Below are 16141 nucleotides of genomic sequence, written 5' to 3'. Positions count from 1 at the left end.
GACTTTTAGCATCTTAGCTTCTACTTATTCCCCAGAAGGTGAGTGGAAGCAATCTAATAATGGGCTTCTTTCTGAACCACTTCTCATGTTGTGTCATATCTTGAACAACAGTGACATGAACCTTGTTTAGGATATAAATGGCACAACAAACTGCTCCTCTCCAAAACCTAGATCATGAATATCTTTGGAGCACATTGACCTGAAAGTTTGATCATGCCAATTCAAAACTCTACTTTGAGAGTAGTGAATTATTTTTGTCAATCTTAGGGGTCCAAAATTCAACAAACTAGAAGCTGAGATATATAGGCTACAATAGTACAATCTGACCCTATCGGATGGTGGAGATGACGTAGCATGGATGTAGTAGAGTTGGGGGTGCTTGTTACTCATCTCCATTCACAGGTTGCATCCCTCATTGAGTGATAGGTTCTCCAGTTAGTATAACGAGATATCGTAATGTCATGCCCCCCTAGGCATAGGCCATGTGGTATCAAAGCTTTCCCCCATCTGTAATGCCCCTGCCTAAGATATCCCAAATTAAAAAATTGTATTCATCAATTTCTGCTGCTCAAACAAAGAATAAATATTGATTAACCAAAAGCCAAATGTCATCCCAAAGGGTTACGACCCTTGAAGAAAAGGGGTATATAAGCAGATTTCTCAAGAGGAAGGAGGGGAACTCAGCAGATATAATAACTTTATGTTTCCTACATGGAATATGAATTAAAGATTCAGCAATCTTGAGGACAAAACTCCTCATAGATCAGAAATTTAAGGATGAAAACCCTTAATTTCTTCATTAAGTTAGCGGATAAAAATCCTTAACTTCAGCAGAAACATTTCAAGACGTGTACAAAGGAATAGCTGCAAATTGTAAGAAGGATTATAGCAGATATTCAAAACAATAAGTTTTATATTTTCAAAATAATATTGTAGATTTTATTTCTGAAATATATATCAAAATTATAAAATAAAATTTGTAGTATGGGATATTTATTTTAAGCAAATAATGAAATTCTAGAACGGGACATTCCATTCCATTGATGTACACTGTAAAACTGAGACTGATGATGCAACTTATAATCTATCATGTCCTTTCTTATTGATCAAAACAGTAATTCCAAGCTAGACTTGTTTAAAGATTTTTATGTGTAGTTTGATTAGCCTTCCCTGCATTGATTCCCTTTACCATATTCTTGTTCCTGCAAAATTTGTCCTACCTTCAATAAATCATTTTCGATTATTTGGAGGTTTCAATAAGTCCGATAATACTGAGCTGGGAAGTCATTGGGACATGGGGTGTTGTCACTTTGAAAGAATACTGTCTCTTATGTTTATTCCTCTGCTGTCAGCTGCATTGAAATGCTGTTTTCAGCCAGCATAATCAGCTTTGGGATGCTTGTCATTGTTTTCATTTGGACCTGCTGATGTTCCCAACCTCTTTGGTTTTCCTGAAGCAATTGTGTAAAACATCTGTTGCATCATTCAAAGTTCATGGTCATCCTGAACAAATCAGCCATTTACTTTATCAATTTCTGTATGGAGTTTGTGTTATTTGTTTATAACTGGTTTGTAGTAGGATCTGATATTCACTCCCTGTCTAATCACTAAATCTCTAGAGCAGTGATGCCAATAACATGCTTCTTCATTTTGCAATTTAGCTAATTTCTATATTAGATGCTGTTCCTGGGAGGCCTGCTGTTAGGTGAAACAGGAAACCTTATTCTCCAATTTGCTCATGCAGAAAATTCATTTTTTCTTGTGTTGGTTGATAGGCTAGCAATTTTGCCAGAAATTTACTTGTTTCAATCTTGAATTATTTTGTCACAGATGATTGAGCTTTCACAATCATATATACAGGGGCTTACAGTCCTACTTTAGCAAAATTGTTTGGTAAATTAGGATGTTTCAGCTACATGTATTTAAATTTGAAGATGTGGCAACGGTTTGGACTATCTTTCTCAATTTCCTGTTGCTGGTCACCTATTTATAGGATATAAGCAGAGCCTATCTAGCTTTACTGCAATTCCTTGTGGTTCCATACCTTGATTACGCCATGTGAATTTACCCTGGGAAAAGTTAAAACATCAACGGATAACTTCCTGTCAGTTAGCTGATGCAAGGCTTTACATTAATGCCAGGAACTTTCTTTTCCTTAGACTTAGAAGATGTAGCATTGAAGTCTCCTGTTGTAATGAGGTTTATAGAGATATTGGTATGGATACAATGGTCATTCCCCAATTGAAGAAGAAACTTTTTACCCATGTCTACACTGAAGTTTGTAATAACAATTGAAAAGGGATACAAGAATATGTGCAGATCACAGCTTGAAAGCAATTATGCATCAACTGCATAATCAATTTTGTTTGTTGTTAGCCTAGGAATAATTTGAAGGTGTATCAGCAGTTTAGTTGTTGGCAGGAACATTTGTCTTAAGAGAAGTGTTGATGTGATTTTTTTATAATCATGAGGAGGCAAGTCGTGTAGTATGTTTTAAACATTATAGGCAAATAATAAAACTTGTGGCATGTTTTCTTCGATGTTTGTGGCAATGGCTCTTTTGTGCAATGCTTACTTCATTTATTATGCCATTAAACTGTAAACATTTGAGTGTTTCAGATGGGCAATAAGGGTGCATTCATAAGATTCAAGGCTCCAGAACTTAAACCAGAAATCATCTCCTTTTCTTCTGTGGTAAGTAAAGGCTTACTTGCATTCTATTAATTGTAATATTTAGTATTTGATTTTTAAGGCATAGATGAATTGCTGCTTGTTACAATTGACAAGATCTCATTTAGTTCTCTGTCCTTTTATTAGCGGTGTTGAACATATTTTCATAGTTGAAGTTGCTCACTAATTCTAGTGTTTATGCAGTATGCACAAAAATGTGGCTGGCTATGATATGCATAATTTAACATATATTAATGAATTTTCTGTCCCATTTTTTATTTGCAGCCACATCCTGATATAAAGCCCATGGCATATGCAAGTAATTTTTTGAGGATGTTCTCTTAATTGCGAGAAGGTCCCTACCAAGAAGTTGATCTTTTTATTTTGTCAATATCCAATATCTGTGTCACATGCAAACCTTCCAAGTTGTGAATTTTGCAGTTAAGAGGCTTCATGGTTGCTCGTTCCAGTGAAATCAGAGGATGAAATGAACCGAGTTGCTTAAAAGATTTATTCTCATTGGCTTCTGTGCATTTAAGTTCCCTGATTTATTCATATTATTTATGAACTATGCTGGAGAAAGTCAAAAGGACTAATTTGCTTCAAAAGACCTGCTTTGTGTTATATATATCTAATAAGGTCATTTTTCCAGGTCCAAAATTCCAAGTCTGACAGAATGTTTGGGCTTGAGGCAAGAGTGCATTTTTCTGTAAATTAATTTTGGAAATGCTCATTTTTTGTGTATTTAATTTTCTCTAAACAAGGAGCATCTGTGGTGTTCCAGATTGATGATCTGGAATTAAGCTCCAATGATCTTTGCCTGGTACTTAATAGCCAAACATTGCTATGATGTTATTCAGAATCTTGATTTACGTGATAGGCAAAGTGTGCACTTCTTGTAAATTAAAATTTGATAGTGCTGGAATTTTCACTTATTTATAATTTTGTTCTGTAAAATTGTGATTCATATTTGGTTTTCTATAGGAAGTCTGAATGTAGGCTCTAAGATGGTTTTTACCCGTGTGCACAGTAGCATTCTGTAATACCATGCAGAGTGGATTAATTATCCGAATGTGCTGGTTTTATTTCTTTGTTTTGTTGATTGTACCATAGAGAAAAGGAATATCAAGGATTCATCAGGTAATGCCAGTGTATGCTAATTGAGACTATTATCTTTTACTGTAAATGCAAGGAATGACTATTCTGTTCTTATACCTGATGTTATAAACTGCGAATGTTTCATCGTGAGAAATGTTAACATGGTACATGCATTATGATGGATCGTAGCACTTGTATGTGCTGCGTAAAGAAAGGTTTCTGTGTCTTTTTTCGTAAGTGAAGAGTTTTTTCTTATGAGGAACGACAAACTACTACACTCGCCATCATAATTGATGAATTTTAGGCCTTGCCATGTTAATCAAGCGGGGATGATGAGCATATTACTTAGTATCTCATTTACAAAGATGCATAAATTTTATTCTTATGATGTGAAATACCAAACCCCAGTAGGGTGTTTGCAATTTTAGCTCGCCTTTTTGAATAATAGCAGTTCCGTTCTGAGTATTCAATAGCATAGATAATCTATTATTAGTTCTTCCTGAATCACTTATGTTAATTTTTATTTTTCCTAAGATTTTGATGTGTTTATTGTTTGATTTGTACCATTCAGGTAAATTTTTTACATAACAGAAGGTAAAAAAATTATGACTATTAAGATTATTAGAATGTATTGCTTGCATAAATACTATTTTGTCAATGGATATGTATTTTTTACAATATATTTCCCAAGTCTCGTTTGATTTTTTTTTTTTTTTTTGGACTTTAAAGATTTCGTTGAGGATATCATGATTGCTATAATGTGTAGTATTCCTCAAAAGCATTCCAAAAAACATGTTTTAAGGAAACGCGATTTATCTTCCACCTATTTAGGTAGTGTATTATATTATGATACCAATGTGTCTTTAGGCATGTCATCGACTTCTATTTCTATTAAATGCAAATGGATGTATTTTTTAAATTATAATATATTTTTTTAAAGGCAAAAGTGGCAAGCCACTAATATATATTAAAAATAATAAAATTTACAAAATCTGGTTCAAAGGGCATACTGGGAGGAAAAAACTAGAAAAGAAAACCTCCGGTTATAGTTCGAGATAAGAAATACCTATTTAATCTAAACAAAATAAAATAACATATTACAAAGCCGATGTCGGCGTAAGTCTGAGATCTCATATTGATATGCAAAGTCTATACCCGTTCAACATTCAATCAACTCGTCGACTTGACTCCCATCGATGATCAATTGGGCAAATCCATCGACATGACTACAATTGTCAGGCAAAGATGAGGAAAGTTAAATCGAAGAACAAAGTCTCTCCGATGCCTTGAATCAATCAATCAACAACAACTTACCGACAATAGTTTCATTGATGAGCTACACAACCTAATTCATCAACAAGACTTAATACTGTCGAAACAACATTCTCCAAGTCAGCTTGAAGACCAATGTCACTTTGATGATGTTTCACGTCGGTAAGACTCACCTCGACGATCATCCATCAGTATGATTCTTGTTGAGGTTCAATTTCAGCTTGATAACACCCTCTAGCCAATCATCGGCTAGAGTCACCTCGACCACACACTATCGGCTAGAGACGTTCTGTTGGTGAAACACCTATCGACATCACGAGTCACCTTGATGATGATTATTTGCTACTCATCGACCAAAGTTTGACCGATACGATCACAAATAAAATTTCTAAGAGCATTTCCCAAATTGGCCAAAGTTTGACCGATACGATCACGAACATAACTTCTAAGAGCATTTCCCAAATTGGGTAGAGTCTCGCCGATCCAATTGCCTGGTACACTTAGAGGATAAAACTGATATTTGGTAAGACTGTCTAGGGGTCTCACCAATTTACTTCTTCAGGAGGTCCTAGCCAGGAGATTTGAGAACCCAGAAGTTAGATCAAGAGTCATGCACACTTCAAAACCTTTGAAACAAAATTCCAGTGCGAATTCCCTCACATACAAAGAATTTCTTCCTTCTGCAAATTCCTTTGTTCACTTCGTGTTTAACTGTAATGCTGAACTTGAAATCATTCCCAATCTGCAAGACATTAATTATATGCTCATTAGATATGCGTCCTAACACTTGAAATCATATGTAATGGCCTCGAATGACTTATCTTGAAAAGTCATTATTCCTATTAATCATATGCTTTTCATCCATCACAATATCCTATAAGTGGGGAAAAACATCTATATCTGCACCTCCATCAATTGAATCCACCTCCATTTTGTCGCATCCCATGTTAGCTAACCTGACCGCTAGCCTGTTGCTTTCTCAGAATGTGTGATAAGATGTACGAACTAAACGAATCTAAAAGAGCCCAAGCTTGAATTAAAACATAATTGATATGCCAATTGAAAAGTTTTCTTGTTTTGCAAGTATTTATAATCAATGCAAAATCACCTTCTACATGAATCGTCGAGTAACCCAATTTCTTTGCTATCGATAGTTCATATAAGAGAGCCTGAGCTTTTGCCATATTATTAGTGCCTTGTGGCAATGTAGATGATTTAAAAGCTTGTACCTCACCCAAATAATTCCAAATACATGCCCCTGCTCTTGAGTCTCTTGGATTACCTCGAGAGGAGCCATCAAAGTTAATCTTCACAAAGTCTTGATGTGGGGGTTGCCAGGTTATAAGAGATCTTAGAGACCAAAGACAAATTACCATTGGGATATAATCATATATACTTCCAATTCTTGATGATAGAGCCATCCCAAGAGGTGAATGTTGAATTTCAAGTGTGATGATTTTGCACAAACATTTTCTAATTCAGAGATTTTTCTCTTTTGTATTGCACTTTCTCAACAAAGGAGACTTTCTTGAAAATTCTTTTATTACGTTCCCACCAAATATACCACGTAGTTGTTGTTGGAATGATTCTCCAAATGCAAGAAAAAAGAGAGGACTTGAAGAGGATGGGCCATCTTTGGAACAAGTCCCATATTTTATTATGGAAGGGGCATAGACAATTCTAATTTATTCATCATAAAATTCCAACACTGTTGAGCAAAAGGACACTGAATAAAAAGATGACTAGCTGTTTCATACTCTTGATCACATAAAACACATTTAAATTGTTGTGAGATTTGCAGCTTTACTAATTTATCACTGGTTAAATTTTTTTTCTTCAAAGCCAACCATGCAAAACATCCTGCTTTGGGCATAATTGCATTGTTCCAACAAAAATAAAATGCCCTTTGTACCTGTTGCTGATTTATCAAGTGTTGCAGTGCTGTGTATCCATGCTTCATTGAATAAATGCCATCTTTGGATGGGGCCCATTGTTGGCATTATGTGAACCGGTATGTGGACATAATGACATTGTATGTTGTCATTGATGTCAATATGTTGAAGAGGTGTGAACCGGCATATGTGAGAACCGGTATAACACTGTGAACCGGCATATGTGAGAACCAGTATAACATTGTGAACTGACATTTGTGCCAAAGTGAAGCGGTGTGCTTGTTCATGATGAACCGACATATAGTTATGGGAACCGACATATGGAAGTATTGTATGACTACCGGTTGGTAGTTTCAACTTCAGGGTTTCTGGTTGATGTGCCTCAAGCCTGTGTGGCTCAACTGGTGACATTGTGTGATGAGTTAGCATTGTAAAGAAGAATAGATCGTGTTGCCATGTAAGCCTGTGTGCGTGAAGGATCTTGCATGAGCGAGATTGTTCCTATCTACCTCGGGAATGTGCGAAGTCTGTAAAACGGTGATAACGTGTGATGAGTTATCAATCGCCATAAAATCGGTGAAAATGGACGATAGAGAATGTCTTGAGTTTGGATCAAGATCTGCTGCATTTAATGCAGTGTGCTCAACGTTCAGGATTGAATCGTTTGAATTCCTTAACCGAACAGGTTTAGGGTTTAGGGTTTATGCTACCAACCTATCTGTTTTCCTATAAGGTCGATGTTGTGTCTCTTTCTGAGGTTGTTGGCAAAAGTTGTGTGTGTGTGTGTATCCAAGAGAAGGGATACGTGATTCTTGCCAGACCAAAAGGAGAGAAGTGATACCTGCAGAGTGTAAGTGCAGAAGGTGAAGAGGAGCTTAAGTGGATCTGCATTGACATTGAGTGCTGTTACCAGATCATTGTAATACCTGTTGATCTCTAACCACCTCAACAGTTGGAAAATCCCTTAACAAGGTAGCTTTAACCGGCTTGCTGAAAATCCTTTAACAGGGTAATTCAAAGCTACTGAGTTCGGAATCCTTTAGCTATTGAATTCTTGAAATCCTCTAACAAGGTAACCTTTAACAGGGTTTAACCCTTAACCGGGTATTGTAGCCATCCCTTAACTGGGTGATCTCTAATAGGATCAGTTTCTAGCAAAACCTATTGTAATGTCTCTAATAGGACAAGGCTTCTAACAGAGCGGACTTCTAAAGAGTTCAAAAATAGCTTGTGGATATTCATCCCCAACGTGGTTTTTCCCAGTTGGGTTTCCATGTGAAAAATATGTGTGTCATGTGTGATGCTTTTATCTTGTGACGCTTTGCTATTGTTTGTCAAGCATATGATGGTTCTGTGTTTTATGCCTGTCAATAAAACATGTTGAACTAGCTGTTATTATGATCTGATGATAGATTATTTGTTTATGCATAAGGGTGAAATGGTAGTATAGTCTTGAGTTGAGTGGAAAGCTAAGTGAGTAACCGGTTAATGCTCGTCTTAGATGTTCTTAGCTTTACCAATTGCACTCTGTTTCAAACCGGTGTCACTGTTTGCCAGTCATTTGGAGTGTCTGCTATCAAACCGGTTTAGGACTGTATTTTTTGTCTGTACTGATTCACCCCCCCCTCTCAGTACCGGTTTGGTACTATTTGCTCATCATTGAGTTATCACCCATATGATTTTGTCATATGCATTTGTCAAAAAAACTATCTTCTGAGATAAAACTTGCTGGAGCAACTTCATTAGATCAACATCAATCCCAATATCCATGAGATTCTTCCAAATGACTTTCCTTGAATATAGATTGATTGCACTCACATAGTCTATTAATTTAGAGCCCCATTTTTGAGTAAAAAGTGGAATTATTGGTTGCAATTGATGAATCTGGGATAATGGGGTATAGCCATTCCATGAATCAAACCAAAATTGTATTGATTCCCCATTATGTACTTGCCAAGAAATGTATTTGGTTACCACATCCCTAGAAGCCATCATGAACTTCCACATAACTGATCCACCTGGAGGATTAGATATAGTAAGAACTCGAAGAGGATTAAATGTGTCCAAATACTTAGCTTGCATGATTTGACACCATTTTGAGTTCTGCTTTGTATACATTTTCCAAACTAATTTCCCTTCAAAGGCTTTATTTCACTTAGCCAAGTCATGTAAACCTACTCCTCCCTCTCTTTTCCTAATTGACATGTTACTCAGTGAGACTAATCGAATCTTCCTTTCTTCTGATAAATTTCGCTTCCAAAGAAAGTTCCTAATGACTTTTTCAATTTGAAGAATCATAGATTTGGGGGATTTAAGTACATACATATAATAGTTTGGAATGACAGTCAAGACAATTTTGATAAGTAGGATGCACCTTGAAAGTGATAGCCATCTAGTTTTCCACGCTGGAATTCTATTTTTTATCCGTTCAATAACATCTTTCCAATACGATATCTTATTATTATCCATGAATAAAGGTATACCCAAGTATATACAAGGTAACTCTTCTAGCTCAAATCCCAAAATCTTAATAATCTTTCTTTTAGTAACAACTTTAGTATTCAAAATAAATACCTTAGAATTTTGAGGGTTTATCTACTGTCCTGACACTGATGTATAGAGTTCTAGCACTATCTTCATTTGGGTGGCTTCTTGAGCAGTTGATTTTCCATAGAGCAAAGCATTATCTACAAATAGAGAGTGTGTAACAAATATAGATGTATTTGGGATATGAATACCTCGCCAAACACCCCTATCATGATTAAATCTGATTAATCTACTAAAAGTTTCAGCCATAATAATAAACAAGAAAGGAGATAGTGGATCTCCTTGGGTAGCTATTGGTGCCCCATCTATGATTACTGAAAAATGTGCTCCTGATATACATGCCTTAATCCATTTACACCATTTTAATTTACACCATTTTTAAGAGAAACTGAACTTATGTAAGACTGCTATCAAAAAACTCCACTTTACCTTATCATAGGCTTTCATCATATCTAATTTGACAATAATTGACAAGTGAGAGGTATGAACCGAATGAAGTACCTCAATGGCAACCAGTGCCCCTTCCATAGTCTCCCTTCTTGGTACCAAGCCTCCTTGTTGTGGAGAGACAATTTTTGGAATTAGATGTTGCAACCTTAGATAAATAGCCTTAGTAAGAATCTTATATATTGTAGTGCACAAAGATATAGGCCTGAATTCTGCAAAAGTTTTTGGATTTTTAACTTTTGGTAGGATAGCTATGTTTGTAGCATTGAATTTTTTTAAAACTGAAGTACTTCTTCTTGACTCTTCAAGCACTGCCAATAAATCAAAACTTACTACATCCTAACATTTTTTAACATTAAAAAAAAAAAATGCTGTAAATCCATCCGGTCGTGGTGCTTTATTTGATGCTAGTGAAAAAACCACTTTCTTAACTTTTTTCCATAGTGAATGGCTTGATTAGATCCTCATTATCTTGCTGAGAAATAAGTTGTGGAATAACATCCAATACTTCTCGCTCACCATGATTAAGAATTGGATTAAGGTTAATAATAGGAGCTAAGAGATTTTTGAAAAATCTTATGCCTTCTTGAATTTTTAAAGCATTTGTGATCCTATTACCAGTGATAGCATCATTGATGGTGAATATTGATGATTCTTGCTCTTTTGGCTTTGGCTGAAGCATGAAAGTACTTGGTATTTTCATCTCATTCTCTTAGCCAAAGTTCCTTAGATTTGTGCCTCCAATAAATCTCTCCTCTTTTACTAAGCTCTTCCCATGTAGCTTGCAATTGTTTTTGCTTTTCATATGTACTTGGATCCAAACCATGGAGAATAATATGATCCTGAATGGCTATTAATTGTTTTGCTACTGTTTCTTTTTCAACAAAAATGTTTTCAAACACATGGACATTCCACATTTTGATTTGGTTCTTTACATGTTTCAATTTTCTGTCAAGTTGAAACATCTTTGTGCCAATTTGAGAGGGTGCACTTACCCACCATTGCCACAAAAGAAGTAAGAAGTGTGGATGTCTAAACCACATTCTCTCAAATTTAAAAGAAGGACGATGCAAAGGTGGGGTTGTACTTATCAAAATGTTCAGTGATATTGCACAATGATCTGAGCATGTGAGAGGCAAAATTTCAGACTCCAAATTCATATTCTGGAGTAGCCAATGATGTGAAATGAGAAACCTATCAAGCCTTTCTGCAATCTGTCAAAAGTTCTTTCTTCTGTTTGTCCAAGTGAATTGCTCCTTCTCAGAAATTACATCTGTCAAGTCATTATCAGAAATAAAGAATACAAAATCCTCAACAGTCTTTGGAGGAGGGTATATTCCACCTTTTTTTCTCTTGGAGAGAGGCAATTGCATTAAAATCCCCTCCTAATATGACATTTTGATATGCAAATTGTTGAACTATAACTGTTAAATCACCCCATAACTTCTTTTTCACTTGAGTAGTAGTTGGCCCATAAACATTTATCAGTTTGAAGGAGAGTTCAAAACTTTGAATACCAAGCACTTGCCAATTGTTACCTTCACTAATTACCTCTGCAATTAGAGTCTTTGGATTTCATAAGGTTATTAGACCTCCTGATGCTCCTACTGCTGGCACATGTGCAGATTTCCATTTAGACCACTTATGGACTGTTGACTGAAAGGTGTCTTGAGATGTTTTTGTTTCTTGTAACATAATGATATCCACCCTTGAAGAATCACGTTGTTGCTTAACCATATTTATCTAGTTGGAGGCATTAATGCCTCTAACATTCCATGAAATAATTCTCATTGTGGGCGAGGAGAGTGACACGCCCTCCTCGGTCTTTTGGTGAGAGAAAACTTTCCATCAAGAGTAGTCTGAATTCCTGCTTCTATTTCCTCTTTAGTTTTAATTTTATTAGACTTCTTTCCTCGTAACCTTTTTGATTTTGGAGTCTGTGATTGAGAAACTTATAGAGTATGAGAAATCAAATAATGATTCTGATTGCAAATTAGGTTCCTCTAAGATACTGTCATGGTCATCTTCCATTAGCACTGAAGAGTGAGATTGTGGAAACATCTTTCCATCAATTGTATCTAAACTTTCCAACAACATTCCATCTATTTTATCTAAAATTTCCAAAGCTGTCAGAGGATTTTCAAACATCATTCCATCCTTTTTATCTAAGCTTTTCTCTTCATTTGGTAGGAAAGACATCTTGTCAATCATCATCTTATCATTATGTCTCTCCTGTTGTAAACCCGTTGAGGTTGTTGTCATATTTAGCATCACATCATCTTCTTCATGTAAAATTTGCTCTACAATTCCATCAAACATTTGGGAACCGATAGAGTAAAGCAATTCCTCAGCTAATCTTTCTAAATGATCTGGAAACTTTCTATGCTCATGAGGAGTATATGAAATCTTAGGAGTGTCTGCCTTGGAAGTATCCATAATGCTAATAGGATGGTTATGAAACAATAGATTATGCATTATATCAACAGTTCTGCTACATACCAATAAATTATTGGAATCCATCATTTGAAAGCATACATGAGACTGTTGCATCAAAAAATCCTTAATTCCTAGGAGCTAAACCTGCAGAATTACATATTGATCTTTTTGGCAAATGGATACCACCAATTTGCTAATTGCCACTGAGAGTTTATTCCTTATAAATCCATGTTGACTTGAGTCTTCTATTGGAATACCCTTTTGATTATTGCAAACTATCATTGTGCTACAACCTTCATGATTTTCAAAGGAGGAATCATAGGCTTTTTCTTTTTTGTGATCTTGGAGATTGGAAATTGAAAAACGTCGAGGATCAAAAGAATGGTCCTCACACTTATTGATATTCTGAATTACACAAAAAAAGTAGTAGAACCATTGAAAAAATTATACCCTGTATTCATCATCATAGATATTTCTTGATGAGGATTGTCAATGATAGGACTCTTACAAAGAGTTGGATCTGAGGAAAAATCTTCGCAAATCTGCACTTCATCATGATCCCTTCTTACACATGGGTGGGTAAAATGACTTAGATTGTTAGCATGCTTTTGAACCATAAATGGACAGTCTTTTTCAACAGCTTCTGGCCATACACCAAATTTTGACTCAATGATCAATTGTTATGGGAAGGGTTTTTTAAAATCAATTAAAAGACATATGCTTAGTGTGAGACCTGTTTGCTCAAAAGGTATTAGGTCATGCCTAATAAATATGCCCATTTGGTTGGCAAATGTTTCTATTAGATCAGGGTCTCTATATTCTAAGGGTAAAGAGGGTAATGAAACCCAGAAGGGAGCAAAGTGAACTGTCGGTGTATCAGGGTTAAAATTTGGAGTCCACAACATTGTTGACAAACCTTCTCCTTCACAGAACCAGTCTTTCTTTTTGTGAACTTTATCCCTTGAATCTTTAGAAGAAAAAATAGCAATAAAAAACCCCTTCCCTTTATCTATATAAAAAATATCATTAAATCCTAACCAGAAGTGAACAACCCAATCTTTCAAAATCAGTGCATCAAAATATTTATTAGGGAGCTTACCTATAAGGGCTTTGTCCCAAAGGATGAAGATCTGTGGTAATAGGCCATCCTCTGGCAAACTAATTCTGAAGGTCCCTTTGTTATCTCCTCAACCGATATTTGTAAAAGAGAGCCGTTCAGGATTGATCAAAAACACTTTCTTTGAAACCCATTTTTTTGGGGCCCTTTATTCTAGGAAAATAGAGATTGAGCCTCTATATCTTTAGATCCAAAATGGGTTTTATTTGATTTCAAGGGAGCTCCCAACATAATGTTATTGGGGTAAGTAAGGAATCTTTCTGCATCTCCTGACAACAGACCATCTCCATTAAGTGAAGACTCATTCTTCTTGAGTGGAATGTTATTTAAAAATGTACAATATTCTGAGGGTTTTTTAGTGTAAAAACACTACAAAAAGGGTGAATACTTCTCAGGATGATGTGGAATAAAACCCCCCTTTTCATATTGTGCATTCCGATCATTTTCACATATGTTGAAAATAGGTTGTTTAGTTTTGTCCAACTTGTGAGTTCTTGGAGAGAAATTCCAGTTGGGTCTAGAGAATCTGAAGTGCTTATTTGATAACCCTTTCCATTGGTGATCACGAGTCATTTTAGAGTGTTGTCGACGACCTGACCCCCACCTATCACTGTCTATCGAAAAACCCCATATGGCCATTGATCCCCCCAAGTTGCATATGACCTGTGGCCATTTCTGTCAAATCCTTCCTTCTAAGTAGTGTTTCCTTGCCCTAATTGTTTTCTTGCCCAGGGCCATCCATCTTATGCGGAGCCCATCTCTATGGAACATTGGGGTAAAATCTAGAATACTAGAAAATTGAATTTATTTCTTTTATATAATATTGTATAACTGTTTTTTTTTATTATTTGACTGTCAAGATTTCTTTTAGGAATAAAATAGAATTAAAGATTTGTAATGTTCGAGAGGTTAAAGATAGTTTATGGGACAACATATCTTTCAATTTTTGTATTGTGAAATGTTGATTTTAATTTGATAATAAATTCTTTCATTCTTTTTGTCATCTCCTTATTGAATAAATTTTGAAAAGTTGCTGCTAATTTACTTTTGTAATTGATTGAGATGTTTTTCTATGCTTCACAATTCAAATTAAAGTTTTTTAATTTGATTCAACTGTATCATATATGCAAAAGACATTACCTTCTTTTCCCATACCTCTTTTGGCCCTTTCTATCTACATGTTTCATATCATGATGATGTGAGAGTCTTAGGAAATGAGAATCTTTAATCTCCAAGAGATATTGGTCTCTAAATAATATTTTGGTTGATGGTTTGAAGAGTTAAATTCCATGAGGTGATTTGTTTTCTTTTTTCCAAATGTCTTTTCTTAGACTTGTGAAACTTATCTACAATAGAAATCTATTTATTGATGGTTTGGAGTGGGGTTAGGTTCTTCAAGGATATTATGTTCGTAAATAAAAAGTGTAATATTTTTCAAACAAATTCTAAAAAATATAATGATAGCAAATAAAGTCCAATATTTTTTAAATGTCTTATATAACAAGTTTTAAGGGAGTGTAGTCCATCTTCCATTCATTTAGGTAGTACACATTGTTATGGTACCATGTAATGTCTTTTTTCCAAAGTTTTAAGTCATGGGGAGTCCACGCTAATGAGGTAAAGTAAAGTCATCTATTTCCCTAAGTGATTCCCATATTTATATATTTTTTTGTTATTTATTGAAAATGTGTCTAAAAAATGAGGGTCAAAGTAAATGCTATTTAAAATTTTTTTTGGCATTTTTAAAATAAAGCAATATCATGATACAAAAGGAGAGATGAGGCCTTAGATTTGTATGAAATCAATTATTTATTTTCTTTGAGGATGAGTTTTGTTTATCTTTTTGCTTGAGGATAAAAACTTATATTTAGATTGGAACACAAAAACTCTCCAATCTTTCGTGGTAGATTTATTCAAAGATCACAATTGTGTGGAAAGTTTACAATTAGTTTTCAGATCAGATTTGGTGATTGCAAATTTTAGTGAGTTTTTAGATGATTCTAAAATATCATATATTTTGATGTTTGGTGGTAAATTATATTATATTATGATCATTTTGGTATGTTGTCCATTTCCTTGTTAGTAGTGGTTGCACTAGCTATAAATTTTACTTTGACCATATTTGTGGCAATCGTATTACATTGTTGTTTATTTTTGTGAAAATGATGCAATATAATTTTGAACGATTTATATTTATTTTGGAAGCCAGTGTATATGTCCAAAGTTGAAAGCATTCAAAAAGGAATATCTTTGGTTGCCTTACCCTTTAATAAAGGGGCCACATTATTCCAAATGCATAAACTTTGTGTCTTACTGGCCGTTGTACTATTGGAAAGGGAATTACATTATCTTATTTGTTGAAATATTATTCATCTTGAGTGGTCATACAATCAAATTAAAGATAATTTTTTTTGAAATACCATTTTTCATTCATGAAGACTATTGTATCAATATTTATTGATATCATTCACTATCAAGGTGGTTGTAACTCTTCAGTGTGCATTGTATTACTTTAATATATTTCTTTTGAGACTTTGATTAGTAGTTGTATTGATATATTTGGTGTTGGAATCTGATTTCAGTTTATGACTTATGATTTCCTAGGAATTGGCCATTGCTAATAGTTTTGTTTAGTGGTTAAGAGTAAGAAATGAACTCATCC

General features: G+C 34.9%; 1 protein-coding gene across 3 annotated transcripts in view; it reads left to right on the top strand.

Annotated features, from left to right (window-relative positions):
* LOC131060207 (serine/threonine-protein phosphatase 5) overlaps positions 1-3605 on the top strand; it is a 75167-nt gene extending 71562 nt beyond the window's left edge. For all 3 annotated transcript variants that reach the window (XM_057993361.2, XM_057993364.2, XM_057993362.2), the window contains 2 exons: positions 2620-2694; positions 2956-3605. In XM_057993361.2, coding sequence (XP_057849344.1) covers positions 2620-2694; positions 2956-3015 — 135 coding nt within the window. In that variant the 3' untranslated portion in view covers positions 3016-3605. The remainder of the gene's footprint in view (positions 1-2619; positions 2695-2955) is intronic.
* Positions 3606-16141: the final 12536 nt, after the last annotated feature.

The sequence above is a fragment of the Cryptomeria japonica genome, chromosome 3 (genome assembly GCF_030272615.1).
Source record: "Cryptomeria japonica chromosome 3, Sugi_1.0, whole genome shotgun sequence".
NCBI lineage: Eukaryota > Viridiplantae > Streptophyta > Pinopsida > Cupressales > Cupressaceae > Cryptomeria > Cryptomeria japonica.
The sequence above is the reverse complement of the archived record's forward strand: the minus strand, read 5'-3'. Positions and strand labels throughout refer to the sequence as shown.